Here is an 18,720-nt window from a genome sequence, read left to right on the forward strand (position 1 = left end):
TAATGGTATATATTATTCACCATTAATGAGGAATGGCTTATTAGTTTTTCTTTTGTGTAACAGATGTTGTTTTGTTTATTTCTAGTTAATTTTGTCTTCTAAAGATGATGAAATTATTGAATATCAGCAAATTCTACATAACTTGAGGGAGAAACTTAAAAATGCCCAACTTGATGCTGATAAAAGTAATGTTATGGCTCTACAACAGGTAAAACCATCTCAAAATTTGATTATCAGTTTTATCAGAGTTGGTAATGGAACTCTGAAGTATGTCATATTATATCACCTGGGCCTATCCTGCTGACTTGGACTAAACCTATTGTTGTTGAGTCGATTCTGGGGTTTCCAAGGTTGTAAATCTTTATGGAAGCGGACTGCCACACCTTTCTGCCATGGAGCGGCTGGTGGGTTTGAACCACCGACCTTTTGGTGAGCACTTTAACCACTGCGTGACCAGTATCATAAAGTTTTTTAAAATTAAAAAATATCTTTTGAAATCTTTTACACCATCCAATCCCAAGAAAAAATTAGAATTAAGTTTAGAGTTAGGGTTAGAATTAACCTGAAAGGTTGGTGGTTCAAAACCACCCAGCAGCTCTGCAGTAGAAAGACCTGGTGACTTGCTCCTATAAAGATTAAAGCCTAGGAAACCCTATGAGGCAGTTCTGATCTTTTACATGGAGTAGCTATGAGTCACACACATTGTTTAAGTTGAGAATTATTTCGTAAGAAATTTTGTCAAAAACTTGTAGAAATTTTAAAATATTTTTATACTCTTATTAAAGATTATTATACTGTATCTGGGTCAATGCTGACATGCTGTATAAATGTGAAATAAGCTAGCAGTTTGCTTATAATTTGTACCAAATGAAGACATTAGTTTTGGTAAAAATATACTTTCATAGGATGAAGTCACACTTTCATCATCTCAGCTTTCTAGTCATAAACCAAAAAAAGAAGGAAATTTGGGAAGTATTTGAAGAATAAGAAAAATTGCAGGGAATAGTATTTTTGAATGACAGGAAAAATTAAATTTAGTAAAGAGAAAATACAGGGAAAAATACAAAGATACAAAATAGTAAAAAGATGGAATTGAGTGGATTATGAAGAAAAAAGTATATACAAGGAGTCATAAGAAGCCAAAGGTGTTAAGGAGTTCTGGAATTCCTGTTTTTCAGAGTATTATTCATTATATCCATCTTTAAGTATTAGAGTGAGTGGAGTTACTAACATTGTGTGGTGCAGTTAAGGTGTACCAAATAGTAAAAAGCATAGTTTGATTTCTAAAAAACTGTATCCTACAGCCTCGTTGAAAAAGACAGACTTACTTTTTCCAGACATATTAACATGTATGTTAATGTTCATGAGGTGGTATTATGTGACATATTAAAATATCTTATAGGGCATAAAGGAACGAGATAGTCAGATTAAGATGCTTACTGAACAAGTAGAACAATATACAAAAGAAATGGAAAAAAATACTTTTATTATTGAAGATTTGAAAACTGAACTCCAAAGAAACAAAGGTAATTCAATATTTTATAAGTATATAAAATTACTTTGTATGTCATATGTTCCAAAAGTATTTGATTAAAAAATAAAGTCTTGTCAAAAAATATATTATTGAACCTTCTCCATTTATATTTTATCATATTTTCAAAATTATACAGAATGTTATTAATTACTATAAAGATATTGTTGGTGTTGTTAGGTTTCGTCTAGTTAATTTTGACTTACAGTGAACCCATGTGGCAGAATAGAACTGCCCTATAGGATTTTCTTGGCTGTAATCTATACAGGAAGAGCCCTGTGGTGGTTCGATAATTAAGTGCTTGGTTGGTGGTTCAAAACCAGCTCTGCAGTAGAAAGACCTGGTGACTTGCTCCCATAAAGATTAAAGCCTAGGGAACCCTATGAGGCAGTTCTGATCTTTTACATGGAATAGCTATGAGTCAAAAATCAACTCGATAGTACCTAACAACAACAAATGTTTACGGGAGCAGATCATCAGCTCTTTCTCCCACAGAACCACTGGGTGGATTCAATCCACCAGCCTTTCAGTTAGCAGCCAAGCTCATAACTATTGCACCACCAGTGCTCCTTTTATAGATATTTCCAGTGTTTATAAATGAAGAAGGCGTTTTCTATCATTTTCTCCTTTGCTGAAAATTACGTGACCCTCTATTATCAGATTAGTTATATGAAAGACATGAAAACTGATGATACAGTTGGTTGTTTTATTTCTTATAATTAGCAAAGAATGGAGCAGAATAAAATTTTGATCAGTGTAGCACCACTGCAGAAAATAAATTCATGGATATGCTCATTGTAACTGCTGAGCATAAAAAATAAGATATAAAGGAGAAATAGCAAGGCAGTGTGTGTTGTGTGTGTGCAAATGTAATGTGGTGATGATGGTTGGGAGTGAGTTTGTAATTTAGATACTGAGGCAAAAGCCTCATTGAGGAGATAATTGAACAAAAACTTAAAGAAGGTGAGGGAGTGAGCCATGCAAATACTGTATCTGAAGGCTGGTGGCTCTAAGTAGTGAAAATAAGTGAAAAGTCTCTGAAGCAAAAGTATGCCAAGAACTTCTATAGATATATACCTTATATATCAGTAAATGTTTATTGTGGGTGAGTCTGTGAATGAGCTGTGTTAGTAAATTTTAAAGCGATAAGAATATTATATTGTGGTCTAGCCAACAGTGGTAAGATCGTACAAGTAGGCGTTTTTTAGCTGGTAGTCAGGATTAAGTTTAGCTGCAGGTGACAGAAAAATCACACACAATGATAGTTTAAACAGTATGGAGAATTTTTTCTCTCTGATATCAACGAAGCTGATGCAGTTAGTCCACGGTTGGTGTGGCACCTGCACAAATATCAGGTATCTGGCATCCTGTATCTTGTTTGTCTGCCCATCTCAGCATGTGGTTTTTGTCTCATGTTCTAAGAAGATTATTTGAGCTTCAACCTTCACGTCCATATTTGGCTAATAGAACGGAGGAAAGAGAGAAGAGTCACTCCCCTCTGGTAAAAAATATTTCCTCCAAGATGCACGTTACCTTTCCACTTGTATCCTATTGGCCTAACTTAATGACATGGAAACACCTAAGCTGCTGGAGTTGAAGTAAAAACTTAGTCATTATTTCAAGTAGCCATGTGTCTGGCTAAGAATTGCAGTTCTCTTGTGGTGGACAAAAGGGAGGCTGAACATTAGGGACAGCTAGCAGTCTCTGCCCCAGTGGTCATTCTTTGTAAAGCAGTGGTTTGCAACTATAACCCTTCGGCTAATAAGACTTTGTTGAACTCTACAACTTGTCTTAAACCAAAACAGAACTCTTATTTTTCAAATATAAAATCATAACATTAAAGGGCTCTTTAGAGGCATGGTTGGGGTTGCCGGGGGAGGTCTAGAGGCATGGTGCCATAGTGGTTAAGAGCTCGGCTGCTGACTGAAAGGTCAGCAGTTTGAATCTATCATCTGCTCCTTGGAAGCCATATGGGGCAGTTCTGCTCTGTCCTGTAGGGTCACTATGAGTCGAAATTGACTTGTGGCAACTTTTTTTGTTTAGTGGCATAGCATTTCTTCCCCTGCCTTCCCATGTTGTTGTTGTTAGGTGTTGACAAGTCAGTTCTGATCATAGTGACTGTATAGGACAGAGTAGGACTGCCCCATGGGGTTTCCAAGGACTGGCTTGTGGATTTGAACTGCTGCCCTTTTGCTTTGCAGCTGTAGCTCTCCACAGCATGTAACCGATGCATCACTAGGGCTCCTTCCATGTCAGAACCACTGATCTAAAGGACTATGAGTAGGCAGTGTAATTTATTTGTGATTTTGGTTTTTACCCGGTAGGTGCTTCAACCCTTTCTCAACAGACTCATTATATGAAAATTCAATCAAAACTACAAAGTTTAGAAGAGAAAGCTGAAGAGGCTGAGAGAACAGCTGAACTGGCTGAGGCTGATGCTAGGGAAAAGGATAAAGAACTTATTGAGGCTCTAAAGCGATTAAAAGATTATGAATCGGTATGTATTTTTATCTTTTCAATCAAGGAGCTTAGAATCATTGTTATCACTCACCGTTAGACTGTTCTGTGCCTTTTACTGCTTATCATTTATAAACATTTCGTAAGTGTTTTTTGATAAAAGGATAATTTATACTAAACTTTTCAAACTCTTAAGCAGCATTTACTTTTTGGCAGAATTATTTTCAAACCATCTCGATTGAAGCGTTTTTCACTCAGGTAATCAGTTTTGGTAAGGCAACAGGATTAGAGGCTTTGCAGTCTGTGCCATTGTGCCACCAGGTAGATGTAACACCAGTAATTCGCTTGTTAACAGTTATGACAGGAACACTGTAAACTGCTGTGTCATCACAGCCTTAGTGTGTATTTTTTTTAATGTATTTTTAATATGATTACAACTAAGTCAGACAACTAATGACTACCATATCCTGCTGATATAGCTGATTTGCTTAACTGCACCATTTCTGTATTTTGTTAAGTATCATTAAGACTCTGTATTAGAAGTTTCAGTTCTTCCCTTTTCCATTATTATTATTACTGGATTTGTTTTATAAAAAGCACAGTAATAATCACAGTTTGGTGATATAAACTTTAGATATATGTGCATTTCTTCACAGACTTAATAAGAATATAAATTTCTGAATTTGATAAATGTGTTTAAATAAATCACATTAGGTTTAAATTAGATTGGGCATTTTGCAGGGAGTATATGGTTTAGAAGATGCTGTTGTTGAAATAAAGAATTGTAAAAATCAAATTAAAATAAGAGATCGAGAGATTGAAGTATTGACAAAGGAAATCAATAAGCTGGAGTTGAAGATCAATGATTTGCTTGATGAAAATGAGGCCCTTAGAGAGCGTGCAGGTAAGCCATCTTTCAGATATGTAGTTCACTCTAATCTGATTTTCAAGTATTTTTATTGTTATTTTTAATAAATAGGTGAATGCATTTTTTCAAATAAATCCTTCTGTAAAAACATTTAAAACTAATAAAAACGGAGCAGCTCTGATTGAAATGGGATAGAGGATTTGGTGGACTTAAAAACAGCGCGGAGGCAGCCTCGAGCACTGCTTTATCCAGTTCCCTATGTACCTTCTGGAGGCATCAGTGGAATCTCTGAGGATTTTCAAAGCTCAGTTAGAAACCCCTGTGCTAGAAGTAGTAATAATACATTGTTTTAAAAATGAAAGTCTATGATTTTAGTACCACATATTAGAAGCTAACCTTTTTTCCTTCGATGAATGTGGCATTGCTATGACTCATTTAGTTTGCAGAGCGATCTTGTTTCAGATGGATTTATGTAAACATTTTGAAATACTGTTTAAGGCTTTCTCAGACCTTTAAATACTTGGCTTTTACAATTTAAACTGCTTAAGTTTTATTTTGGTTGTGTATTTTAAGGTTGCCATTGATTCTGAGAAGTAATTAGTAAATATGAATGTTATGACAGTTCAATCTAAATTGCTTTTTAAAAACAAAAATAAGTATCTAAATATTGATTTCATTATACCTGCTAATAACAGTTATGGTGCTTCCTAAAAGTTAAAATGACTCGCTGTAAAAATAGCTATTCTCTAAAACCAGACAAACCAAACAAACCAAACCCATTGCCGTCAAATCGATTCTGACTCATGGTGACCCTGTAGGACAGAGAAGAACTGCCGCATAGGGTTTCCAAGGAGGGCTGGTGGATTTGAACTGCCAACCTTTTGGCTAGCAGATGAATGTTTACGCACTGTGCCACCAGGCCTCCTCTACAAGAAAGAAAAATAAATTTTTTATCTGATTCTTTAATAAAAAGTGTCTTAACTAGGGCCCAGAGTTAAGTCAGGACCTCAAGTTGGGCTTCTCATCAACTTAATGTACTAGATCATAGCTTGGAATCTAGAATTAGGAGACAGGTGTGCTGGGGGCATCTGACTAGTAATGATAATACAATTGATAATTAATATTAATGACTACTTTGTGCCAGGCACTGTACTCAGCACTTTGTTTAGATTAGTTTTATTATACCCCTGACCAAACCCCAAAACCAAACCCAGTGCCGTCAAGTCAATTCCGACTCATAGCGACCCTATAGGACAGAGTGGAACTGCCCCATAGAGTTTCCAAGGAGCGCCTGGCAGATTCGAACTGCTGACCCTTTGGTTAGCAGCCGTAGCACTTAACCACTACGCCACCAGGGTTTCCATACACCTGACAGTAAGCTATAAATAAATCAAATACATTATTATCTCTATGACTTAATAGAAGTTAATAGTCGAAAGTAGAATTTAAACCCAGGGTTGTTTTGCTTCAAAGCTTCTATCCTTAATACATTATAGTATCTCTACTACAGCTTGCCATAGAGAAGATAGGTCCTTATATATTTTTGTCAGAATTTCCATGAATAATTAGGATAAAGTTTTAACTTGTTGGGTTCAATTCAAATGTCTAGAAAATTACTGCACCAGAAGTACTAAATTTTTTAATGATGATGGCTAACTGTGTCATGGTATATAAAGTTTTTTTTTAAGTACATTTGAATGTTGATAAAGATTTTAATTTTATTATGTTCAATTTTAGGCCTTGAACCGAAGACAATGATTGATTTAACTGAATTTAGAAATAGCAAAAACTTAAAACAGCAGCAGTACCGAGCTGAAAACCAGATTCTTTTGAAAGAGGCAAGTGCTGTGACAAAATGGCTATTTTCTTTATTAAACTAAAGAGGAATACTAATACTTCATGCTTTGCAGATTGAAAATCTAGAGGAAGAACGGCTTGATCTGAAAAAAAAAATTCGCCAAATGGCTCAAGAAAGAGGAAAAAGAGCTGCAACTTTAGGTATACTCAGTTATCCCAGACCTGTAAAAGAATCATTGAATGAGTTTTCTGAATCTAAAATTTTCTGTATGTTAGAGATATTTTTGCTATGCTACTGTGATTCTGCTAGAAGTTCAATAAATGAAAATAACGGCCTGACGAAGAGTACGTAAGTGAGTGTCATTGAGGTCAGACCTGAACCTGAAACAGTAAAACAAAACCAAACCAAAAATACCTTAGAATTGTGGACATTTGGAAAGCATACAGTATAAAAAAATAGTCTCTGTTAATTTCCAGGCATCCCTGACTGATGTGATGTGATTAATATTGATAAAATATATAATTCATACTTTTTAATATTTTCCGTTTCCCTAAGGGCTAGCCATTGAAAATCTTCTCCATAAATTAGCCTTTACTAAGTGGAAGTAGTGTTTTATTGAATAAAAATTCCCTTTTTTTTTTTGGTTTATCTTACCTGATGTAAAGGTAACAATTGGTTAAATTTTGTAATATCCAATGTAGTGCCTTTTGTAAGAGGAATATGAGGAAGGAATTTTTTTTTTTTTTTTAGCTTGATCCTAGTCCATAACAATCTGTAAATATAGCAGAGTTTTTGCTTTAGCGTTACAATCTGTATTAAAAAAAAAAAAAAAAAAAAAAACTGCTGTTGAGTTGATTCTGACTCATAGTAACCCCATAGAGTTTCCAAGGCTGTAAATCTCTTCAGAAGCAAACTGCCACGTCTTTCTCCCACGGAGCCGCTGGTGGTTTCAAGCTGCCAACCTTTCGGTTAGCAGTCAATTTTTTTAACCACTGTGCCACCAGGGCTCTTTACAACCTACATAGTACATTGAAAAACTCCTAGAGGGGTGAATTTTCGTAATTTATTAGTGTATTAACTAACTTACTCGTTATTCATGATTCTCATCTAATTTTTTGTACATGTCTTGTAACTATTCTAGTACTTATTGGTACATTTAACATAGACTGCACAAAAGGTGATAGAGAAAATAAGAATTCAGATTAGTTTCTCATATTATTAATAGCTTATTAAAAATGAGGTAGATTAGAAGGTTGTAATAATTGGCTACCATGTGGATCAAGGATTTTGAAACAACTCTACCTTTTGTTTGTGTTAAAATTTGATACTAGTTTTAAATAATTAAAAAAATTGGAATAGTGGGAGAGTTATGTTTTTTAATTTGTTTGATTCTCTTATATGTAGGATTGATGATTGAGGACCTGAACCTAACTGAAAACTTTTCTCAAGAGAGTAGAACAGGAGAAAGAAAATTTGATTTCATGAGCCTCAAAAATATTAGTGAAGCTCGATCAAAGGTAAATAGTAAAGTATTGCTATGGTAAAGAAAATGAAGAAAAATATTATTATCAATGCTTTCATTTCCCCCCCATTATCTCATTTTGAACATCTGCTTTTTTATAGTTGTTAAATAGGAAAAAAAAGTTTGCTTATTTAAATAACCTGTTGACCCAAAGATTAATGAGACCTTATTTACTCTGAATACAGATTAGGCGTTCAGATAAAATAGAGCTGCCGCATAGGAGATCATCATTCAGTATTCCACGGTCAGATCAGAGTGAACCAGAAGACAGTGTGACCGTAGGACCATTATCAAGAATCTTACCTGAAATTCATCGTAGTATAGAAAGTGGAGCGAATCCTTTTGCCTCTTTAACTAGACATTCTTCACCCGTGCAAGTAAAAGATGCTAATTCAACTCCAGAAACGATTACAATCAGAGAGATTTTTAAAGCACCATGTCTACAGTCTTTAAGGAATCTAGAATCATTAGTCAGTACCCTTAGTCGGGAGAGCTATGAAGAAATAAATGACCGTTTATGCTCTTTTTCTGATGCCTGTCTGAAGAAAGTGTCAAGAAGTCAACAAGCACTAGAGAAGACTAGTTTCATACAAAAAAGTGATTCTTTTCAAGCTTTATCAACAACTTCAGACTTAACGCAGAGGTTATCACTTAGGCAGAAATCTGCAATATTTTGTCAACAAATTCATGATAATAGCACTGACATGAATAAATCACAAGGAGAAGCATCAGAAAATGAACAGGTTCATACCCAAGTAAAATATGCTGATATCAGCTTGAAAGAAGATGTAAGAAAAAAAGAAGTATCCTTACAGACAGAGAGTTTAAAAAGTGAGTTTGAAGTTAATCTTCCGGACTCTGTGCCTGTTACCACACAGTCAAAATTATCTCAGGTAGACCCACTTGACAATCTTATAGAACAGCTACGGAGAGAACTAGTATGTCTTAGGTCGCAGGTGAGCTTTTGCACAAATTACATTCCTATGATTGCTTTTTTATTAATTCTTTTTTATAACTTCTCTAACACAGTTCTTTAACAGTTATAAGAATTTTTTGTACATTAATACTAATTTATATGCTTTCTATTTTTTAAAAAAGTCTACAAATGCAACACATTTGGTATGAACTTATTAACTTGCCTAATTTATTAAATGTTTCTTTAGAATGAAGTCATAGCACAAGATTTATTGATCAAAGAAGCACAGAATAGAAGTGCAGAAATAGAACTTGAACGGCATAGAAGCCAGGCAGAACAGGTAGTGTAAAGGCAGACTGTTAAGAAAGATGATTGTGGTACTAAAAAAAAAAATTGTATCTGTTTGCCTTTGGCAATGGGCAGAAAGGGAGAAGGTGAGAGGAAGATCACCATCTGTTTTGCTCTTCAGATTTTTTTTTTATGACTGCTGCCATTTTTCTATCACTTGGTTCTCTTATGTTATACTTCAATTGATGAAACTTTAACTTGAGAACTATATATCATTGCAATATTTTAGAAAAAGAAAATCAACTATACCCTATTTTTTGTTTAGAATGAATTTCTTTCAAGAGAACTAATCGAAAAGGAAAGAGATTTAGAAAGAAGTAGAACTGTAATAGCCAAATTTCAGAATAAATGTAAGTTGCTATTACTCTTATTTTTCTGTGTATGTTAAAAGAAATATTTTTATGTACTTAGAGTCATGGGACTTTGATACATTCTCTGTTTTCTAGCCTGCTTTATCCTGATTTACTATTCTCAAGTATAACACTCGGTGTCTCTCATTCGTTTAGTCTGTTTGCCTAACTATTTTCATTGTCAGGAAATATTCGAATCTGAATTTTTTGTGAGGATGAATAAGAGCATTTCTTTTAATGAAAATGAAGTTAGAAAACAGCTTAAAGTGTTTTTGATATAAATCATTGTTTAAGTTATGGCAAAAGTATGGTTATGATTTTTTTTTTCAGTTATGATATAGTGTATGTATATATGCATATGACTTAAATAGATTTACCATTTAATTCAACTATTTACAAAATGTATTTATATTTTAATTTCTAAAACGTTTTTTTACATTTGTATTTTCCAAATGGGTATTTTTTCCTATATGTAAAATATTCTTTATCTGTATCTGTATAGAATGGTGTAAATTAAAATAAAGATCTGTTCATTAAATGAGAAAAATATGTAATTACAGTAAGAGAATTAGTTGAAGAAAATAAGCAACTTGAAGAAGGTATGAAGGAAATATTACAAGCTATTAAAGAAATGCAGAAGGACCCCGATATCAAAGGAGGAGAAACATCTCTAATTATCCCTAGCCTTGAAAGACTAGTTAATGTAAGTTTTTTTTTTTTTTTTCCATGTGAATGGTTTTATTTTATTCTTTCAGCATTTTAAAGATGATGTTCCACAGTCTTTTGGTCTCCATCATTTCTAATCTGTTGAGAAGTTTGACATCATTTTGTGTGTGTGTGTGTGTGTGTGTATGGTAAAATATGTTGTTAGGTGTTATCAAGTCAGCTCCAACCCATGGTGACCTCATCTATTAGAGTGAAATGTTGGCAAGTTCTATGCCATCTTCATGATTGTTGGTATGTTTGAGTCCCTTGTTGTGGATAGTGTGTCAATCCATCTAAGTGAGGGTTTCCTTCATTTTTGTTGACCCCCTGTTTAACCAAACGTGATACCCTTTTCTAGGGATTGGTCTTTTCTGATGTGTCCAAAGTAAGTGAGTCAGCCTCGCTATCCTCACTTTTCAGGAGCTCTGGTACTATTCCTTCCCTGGATTGTTTGTTCTTCTGGCAGTTTTCCTTTTGTTACTGATTTCTAGAATCATTCCATTCTTGCTGGAGAAGATATTTTGTATGACTTCAATCATTTTAAATTTATTGAGACTCATTTTGTGACTAACATATGGTCTATCTTGGGGAATGATCCAGGTGCACTAGAGAAAAATGTGTATTCTGTGATTGTTGTATGGAATGTTCTGTATATGTCTGTTAGGTCTAGTTGATGGATAGTGTTGTTCAAGTCCTCTATTTCCTTATTGACCTTCTCTTTAGATATTCTGTGTATTATTAAAAGTGATGTATTGAAGTCTCTAAATATAATGGTAGAATTATTTCTCCCTTTAGTTCTGATAGTGTTTGCTTCATATCTTTTAGTGCTCTGTTGTTAGTGGCATATATGTTTATAGTTGTTATGTCTTCCTTATGAATCAATTCCTCAATCATTATATAATGTCCTTCTTTGTCTCTTATAACAGTTTTCACTTAAAGCCTGTTTTGTCTGATATTAATATAGCCATTCCAGCTGTCTCTGAATTACCATTTGCAGGAAATATTTTTTTCCTTTCTTTTACTTTCAGCCTATTTGTGGTTTTGAGTCTCAAATTGGTCTCTTGCATATAATTGGATCATGTTCCTTATCCATTTTGCCAATCTCTGCCTTTTTATTGGAAGTGTAATCCATTTACATTTAAAATAACTTTTAATAAGGAAGCACTTCTGCCATTTTGCTATTTATTTTCTTTGCGTCTTATACCTTTTTTCTCACTCATTTTCTCCAATACTGTCTTCTTTTGTGTTTAGTTGATTTTTATACTGAAGCATTTTGATTCTCTTCTTGTTTCCTTTTGTGTGTATTTTTTAGATACTTTTTTTGTAATTACAGTAGGGATGCCTTTAACATCCTAAGTTTATAACTGTCAGGTTTGAATTAATAGCAATTTAACTTCAGTAGGGTTTAAAAACTCTCTCCCTATACAGCTCTTGATTGTTAATCTGAGTAGGTGGTATAAGTTAAACTAAGTTTTATAAACTTAAATTCAAAAATAAGAAGTTAAATTGGCAAATCTTGTTATTATGCATGGCAATTAAAATAGTAAAATGCTTAAATGTTGATTTTATTTAAAGATAGATCCTTTTCTTTTTTTCAAACTATGACTATAGTGTTCCCCCCCCCCTTCGATGTAATCAAAATACATTAGGCTATAGAGTCAAAGAATGCAGAAGGAATCTTTGATGCCAGTCTTCATTTGAAAGCCCAAGTTGATCAACTTACTGGAAGGAATGAAGAATTAAGACAAGAGCTCAGGGAAGCTCGGAAGGAGGCTATAAATTATTCACAGCTGTTGGCTAAAGCAAATTTAAAGGTGAGAATTCCACTAAATAGAAGAAAATGTTAGGCATAGAAACCTAGGTTTAATATGGAACTTTTTTTTTTAATGGTTATTTAATGAGAAAATGTCCATTGGATTCATTCTTTTAGCATTAAGTAAACTCGTGTTTAGATTTTTCTTATGAAATTAAGTGAAAAAATAAATATCTTATAAAAAAGAACACAAATATTCTAAATCTTATATCTAGACATTTTTCAGTAGAAATTATTGTGTAATTAATTCCTGGCAGGGCATCCATATATGTATACTTTTCCAGATACTCAGTAGAAAAAAAAAACATGGTGCATAAGGTACTGCTTTTAATTGTGTCTTTCTTTGGTTGCAAAAGTTTGATTTTTTTCTTCCCTGGATTGTTTGTTTCAGATAGATCATCTTGACAAAGAGACCGCTCTTTTACGACAATCAGAAAGATCAAATGTTGTTTTCAAAGGAGTAGACTTACCTGATGGGATAGCACCATCTAGTGCCGATATCATTAATTCTCAGAATGAATATTTAGTGTATCTCTTACAGGTAAATTTACATGTGAATAACCAAAACCATTGATGATATGTTTCATAATTTAATCTTCATGTATTCCTTTGAGCTCTCAGAATATTAAAAGTGAGATATATTTTTAATGAATTTTGAAGTTGGATGGAATACTATGACTAAAACCAATTTATTCCACTCATCTGCATGAGAGACATGACCACACATCTTGCTGACATTATATGTCAGTCATGTGAAATATATAATTGATGAGTAGGATGACAAGTAGCTACTATAAGATTATTATTATTGTGTGCCAAATTGATTCCAACTCATAGCAATCCTATAGGACAGACTAGAACTGCCCCATAGGATTTTGCAGATGATCAGGTCTTTTCTCCCGCCAAGCGGCTTGTGAGTCTGAACTGCCGCCTTTCATTTAGCAGCTGAGTGCTTAACCGTCTCACCACCAGGGCTCCTTTACTATAAGGTAGTGAGTGATGTGTAAATAAGGTGCACACTTTTATTTGTGGCTGGTTGGAAAAGCAATGCAAGAGAGTAAAGTGGGACACAGCTTTTCAGTGTCATAAGTAGAATTGAACCTTTTTCTGTGTTAATCACAAGAAAAAACTTTTAAACCAAATTATCTTTTATATCTTCTTTTTTCTCTATAAAGTGTTAGTCCATCAGCAATTTAGAAAGAGTACTCTTGTCCTGTGTTTATTTCTTAGTTTTGCTATCTATGTCATGTTATTATGAATGGCCTAATGAGGGAGGAAACCCTGGTGGTGTAGTGGTTAAGTGCTATGGCTGCTAACCAAAAGGTCGGCAGTTCGAATCTGCAAGGTGCTCCCTGGAAACTCTACGGGGCAGTTCTACTCTGTCCTATAGGATCACTGTAGGGTCACTACGAGTTGGAATCGACTCGACAACAGTGGGTTTGGTTTGGGTTAATGAGGGAGGCTTCTCATTATTTCATTTGAAGTATGAATAGCTGTAATATCATATATACTATAAGTATAATTACAAAAATTAGTCAAAATCAATGAAAATTGTTTTTGTTTATTAGCATGTTTGTCGTCTTCTCCTAGATGGTTTATTGGTGAATATACATGAGTTATTATCAAATACCTGTTTTAGTATTTAGAAAGTACGTTAATTATTACTTTTCTGTGTCTTAAAATTTTTATGTTATCTAAGTCAGGTAATGAGACAACCTTAAACTTTTATCATGATATGATTGTATAATTTATATTATGTTGTTGTTAGGTGCCATTGAGTTGGTTCCAACTCATAACGACCCCATGTAACAGAATGAAACTCTGCCCGGTCCTGGGCCATCCTCATGGTTATTGTTACGCTTTAGCCCGTTGTTGCAGCCACTGTGTCAGTCCAGCTCGTTGAGGGTCTTCCTCTTTTTCATGTTATGGCATTACTTTTAAATTTATAATTTCAGCACTCTTTATGCTTTCTCTTATTTCTTGCAATATAAGGATGCTGTCAGCGTGCATTGAATGACAGTATAGTATTTTCCTGTTATTTGACTTAAGAATCTTGGTTTTGTTTTGTTTTCAGTTTTATATGAAAAAGCGTATGAGACAATTATGGTAGATAGAGAGCACCAGATTGGGAGTGTGAAAGCCTGTTCAGAGTGACAAAGCAAATACTTAGACTCCCATTCCTAAGGCAGCATAAAGTGATGAAAATATTAAGGCCTTTGGAGTCAGAGAGACTTGACCTCAAATGTTGAATCTACATATAGCACTGAGCTAGCACTGAGCTTGGCATTTATGCTGGTATATGGTTCAAATCCACCAGGCACTCCTTGGAAACTCTATGGGGCAGTTCTACTCTATCCTATAGGGTCGCTATGAGTAGGAATCAACTCAACGGCACTAGGTTTGGTTTGGTTTTGGTTTATGGTTGCCAAGTGCTGATGAGTTTTTTGATGTTGAGTAAATAACCTAATCTGCTAAGACTCAATTTCTTCAACTTTAAAATAGATCACTTGAAGAGGGTAATTTGAGTGGAGACATGAAAGTGTGTACACAAAAGGGTATGTGGGGCTGAGTGACTAGAGGTGAGTGTGTAAGGGTATGTTGAAACTTCATTGTGAAGACCCTGAGTTTCATTTTAAGGGAATGGATTTTATCCTGTAGTAAATCCTAACTCAAAAGAGAAACATGTTTTAGTAACAGGTTATATTTTACAAAGATACCAGTAGTAGAATAGATCCATACTGCTATTATAGATACAGATCTATATAGATCCTCCATCAATTTTCCATGCCACTGCTAGTATCTAGTAGACTAGACTACTAAAGATTGAGGAAGAATTAAAATATATGTCTAGTATTTTCTGAAGGAGCCATAGTAGCTAGCTCAGCTGCTAACCGGAGGGTTGGCACTTTGAACCCACTAGCCACTCTTCAGGAGAAAGATATGGCAGTCAGCGTCTATAAAGGTTACAGCCTTGGAAACCTTATGGGGAAGTTCTCTGTCCTATAGGGTCTCTAGGAGTTGGAATTGACTCAATGGCAAGGAGTTTTTAGTATAGTAAGAGTTGAAGAAAGTTTGTGCTAAAGTTGAATAGTGGAGGTCAGAAGGGGGACGGGTATCAGTGATCCTGGAAAAATAGAATTTCACAGACCTGATGACGCATGGAGGATGAGGGAAAGAAAAGAAAAAGTTCTCTAGGGTAGCAAATTGAATATTTGATACTGGTATAACTAAAAATACAAACGTAAGAGGAGTGAATTATTTGGTGTTGGAGAAAGATAATTTGGTCTGAGTCATGGTAAATTCAATGTATCTGTAAAAAAATCTACATGGAAATGTGGCATTAGAAATGGGGGTTTGTAGCTCAGTATTGACTAATGCTAATGACGTACAATTGGGAAGTAGTGAACAACGAGGTCTCTTAGTTCTAGTCCTTTTCTCTTACATGTCTGTAACAGACCCTTCTTATTCATTTTCTCTTTGTTTATGCCTTTGAAATCACACCCTCTCCTATCTCTCCTTTTCCTTGTTTTCTTTTTTTCCCACCTTACTCGTTCCTTTCTTTCTTTTTTCTGTAAATTTTTAGAAATTTGTACTTATTGTAACTATTATAACTAATAAAAGTTTGTGTTTATGGCAACTATTTTATTTGAAAATTTGTGTTTACTGTTATTATACCCGGACCCAGTGCTATCGAGTCGTATATGATAAAAATATTTTACCTATTATATAAATGATCACTAGTGTTTATGAATTTGTTGACTTTTTAAAAAATAGTTTTCTAAAATCCTGTCAATATAAATATGTATCTTCAAATTTAAAATGTATATTTTATGCCTTTTTCATTTTTATTTCATTTTCAATTTTTAGGAAATAGAAAATAAAGAAAAGAAGTTAAAGAACTTAGAAGATTCTCTTGAAGACTATAACAGAAAATTTGCAGTAATTCGTCACCAGCAAAGCTTATTATATAAAGAATATCTAAGGTATATGTATTAGCAAAACTTTATAAATATAAGTATGTATATTCTTGTTCATGATTAAAGTTACATAAATGATGTTTAGATATTTCATTTGACTTTTCCTTTTCTGCCTCTCCCCGTCTACTTTTTTTTTTAAACTGGTGACCTGTCAAGAACAGATTTTTAGATAGTGTTGTAGCTTAATCATTAGAAGCCCATCCATTGTCTGGAATTGTTCTGTCTGGATTTGAATTCAGACATTTCCATTTGGTAGCCATGAGACCTTGGGCAAGTTATTTTACCTATCTGTATCTCATTTTTCCTATCTGTAAAATTCCATGATGGGAATACCTTCTTGATAGGGTTGTTATGAAACTTGAGTGAGTTATACATGAAAATGCTCAGTTTAGTACATGGCATGTTATGAACACCACGCAAATGTCAGCTATTGTTAGCATCTTTCATCATCACCGCCATCATCATTTTATATATATTATCATAGGGAACTAACATGTTTCTCCTTACCCCTTTCATCATTTGATTTTAAAAAAATCATCTATAATCTGTAGAATCATTTGCTTAGTATGTATCAGAATACCTGACCAAAGGTGATTTAAACACTGAAGGTGATTATTTTCTGATCTAACAAGAAACCCAAAGCTAGTGTGTTCTCAGAGTTATAGGGTAGGTCGCACTTTTTTTTTTCCTAGTTACCATCGAGGCAACTCCAACTCATGGTGACCTCCCGTGTGTGTCAGAGCAGGGGTTGTCCTTACCTTCTACTTTGGTTGTAAAATAGCTGCAAGAGTCCAAGGTGGACAGAACCATGCCCATTAAAGAAAAGGGACATTTTTTTTACACATAGCTTTTTATTTATAGGTTTAAAAAAAAAAATTTCCAGAGGCTTCTAGTCAATTTTGATTCAGGGCTCATTAGCCAGAATTGGGTCTTATGTTTAAGTCTGAGCCACTTAGTGACAAGGAGAACGATGCCACCATTATAGATTTATGCCAGTCAGTTGGAGGCAGTGAGAAAAGTAGTCAGACATGTCTTCCCCACCCTCTTTTAAATTTAATTATTTCTAATTTTGTTTGCATCCTAATTATTTTACAAATACTTAATATTCAAACTTAAGAGTAGGGTCAGATTGAGTCTTAATTTCCAGAATTAGTTTGAAATACTGATTATTTTTCTAATCTATATTTAATAAAACGTTTATAAGACCTAGTTTCAGTTGTTACCCTTTTGAATGGAATTTGGACTTTAATGTCATCAGCTACCATGTAGCTATGATGTCTCTGTTGTTTTAAGAAAACTTTAAATTTCCATAATGTAGAGTTATCTCTTCCTAAAATTAAAGCATTTTATTATCTTTACTGTATTTTTTTTGTTTTTTTAAGTGAAAAGGAGACCTGGAAGAAAGAGTCTGAAACAATGAAAGAGGAGAAGAAAAAACTTGAAGATCAAATCCAACAAGATGCTATAAAAGTAAAAGAATATAATGTAAGTGAAACACTTTTAAGATCAGTATATAATACTGAAGAAACTAAGAGCTAGATTCAACAAATAATGTAAATATGTCTTTGGCAGAATCTGCTCAATGCTCTTCAGGTGGATTCAGATGAAATGAAAAAAATACTTGCAGAAAATAGTAGAAAAATCACTGTCTTGCAAGTGAATGAAAAGTCACTCATAAGGCAGTATACAACTTTAGTAGAAATGGAGCGACAACTTAGAAAAGAAAATGGAAAACAAAAGAGTGAATTGATATCGATGGAAGTAGAAGTTTGTGAAAAAATTGGATGCTTGCAAAGATTTAAGGTATATCTGATTTTTTTGTTTTGATTCTTATTATAAAAAATTTGAAGTACACAGAAGAGAGAATAGTGTCATGAACAGTCATCACCTGGATTAACAGTTAACATTTATTAATGTGTCACCATAATTATTTCATCTGTTTCTTGTAGGGATATTTAAGCTGCACACGTTTCTCCCCTAAATATTTTAGTGTGCATTGCTGAAAACTTATGACTTTTTTTTTACATAACCACAGTACTTTCATCACAGCTAACAAAATTAATAGACCATGCGCACATTTGTCTGATACTCTCCTTGTGTCATTTAACTTGTTTCTGTACCCCTTGTATTTACTGAAAGTAAGCTTTGAAGACTTAATTAGATTCAAGTTAAATATTTTGTCAAGAGTTCTTCGTAAGTGTTGTTCTATATATTGAACCACTTCATGAGACGTAATGTCCGGTTGCCCTACATTTCATGATTGAATGCTGTATTAAAAGAGAGACAGCTGTGTATCTTCATTAATAAGTGATTTAGTCAACAGCTTGGTGATATTTCGATACCACACAATTGACCGATTCTTTGTCAACCCTCCTAATGGCTTTAGCATTCATTGATGATTGTTACCTGACTCAATTATTTCACTTGGAGTTTCA

General features: G+C 34.0%; 1 protein-coding gene across 12 annotated transcripts in view; it reads left to right on the forward strand.

The window, feature by feature from the left end:
• Positions 1-18,720, forward strand: part of CEP290 (centrosomal protein 290) — a 100,490-nt gene that overhangs the window by 16,906 nt on the left and 64,864 nt on the right. For 10 of the 12 annotated variants that reach the window (XR_010321782.1, XM_064283764.1, XM_064283759.1 and 7 more), the window contains 15 exons: positions 86-208; positions 1,403-1,526; positions 3,856-4,028; positions 4,730-4,892; positions 6,594-6,694; positions 6,767-6,854; positions 8,059-8,171; positions 8,362-9,132; positions 9,706-9,790; positions 10,351-10,493; positions 12,145-12,309; positions 12,700-12,849; positions 16,176-16,291; positions 17,668-17,770; positions 17,858-18,088. Coding sequence is in view for 11 of the 12 variants with exons in the window: in XM_064283764.1 (XP_064139834.1) it covers positions 86-208; positions 1,403-1,526; positions 3,856-4,028; positions 4,730-4,892; positions 6,594-6,694; positions 6,767-6,854; positions 8,059-8,171; positions 8,362-9,132; positions 9,706-9,790; positions 10,351-10,493; positions 12,145-12,309; positions 12,700-12,849; positions 16,176-16,291; positions 17,668-17,770; positions 17,858-18,088 (2,649 nt within the window). In the remaining variant the exon portion in view is untranslated. Of the gene's footprint in view, positions 1-85; positions 209-1,402; positions 1,527-3,855; positions 4,029-4,729; positions 4,893-6,593; positions 6,695-6,766; positions 6,855-8,058; positions 8,172-8,361; positions 9,133-9,339; positions 9,433-9,705; positions 9,791-10,350; positions 10,494-12,144; positions 12,310-12,699; positions 12,850-16,175; positions 16,292-17,667; positions 17,771-17,857; positions 18,089-18,720 lie in introns of all 12 variants that reach the window. The other 2 variants (XM_023559365.2, XM_064283763.1) reach the window with 2 other exon arrangements.

The sequence above is a fragment of the Loxodonta africana genome, chromosome 4 (assembly GCF_030014295.1).
Source record: "Loxodonta africana isolate mLoxAfr1 chromosome 4, mLoxAfr1.hap2, whole genome shotgun sequence".
In the NCBI taxonomy this organism is placed as follows: Eukaryota; Metazoa; Chordata; class Mammalia; order Proboscidea; family Elephantidae; genus Loxodonta; species Loxodonta africana.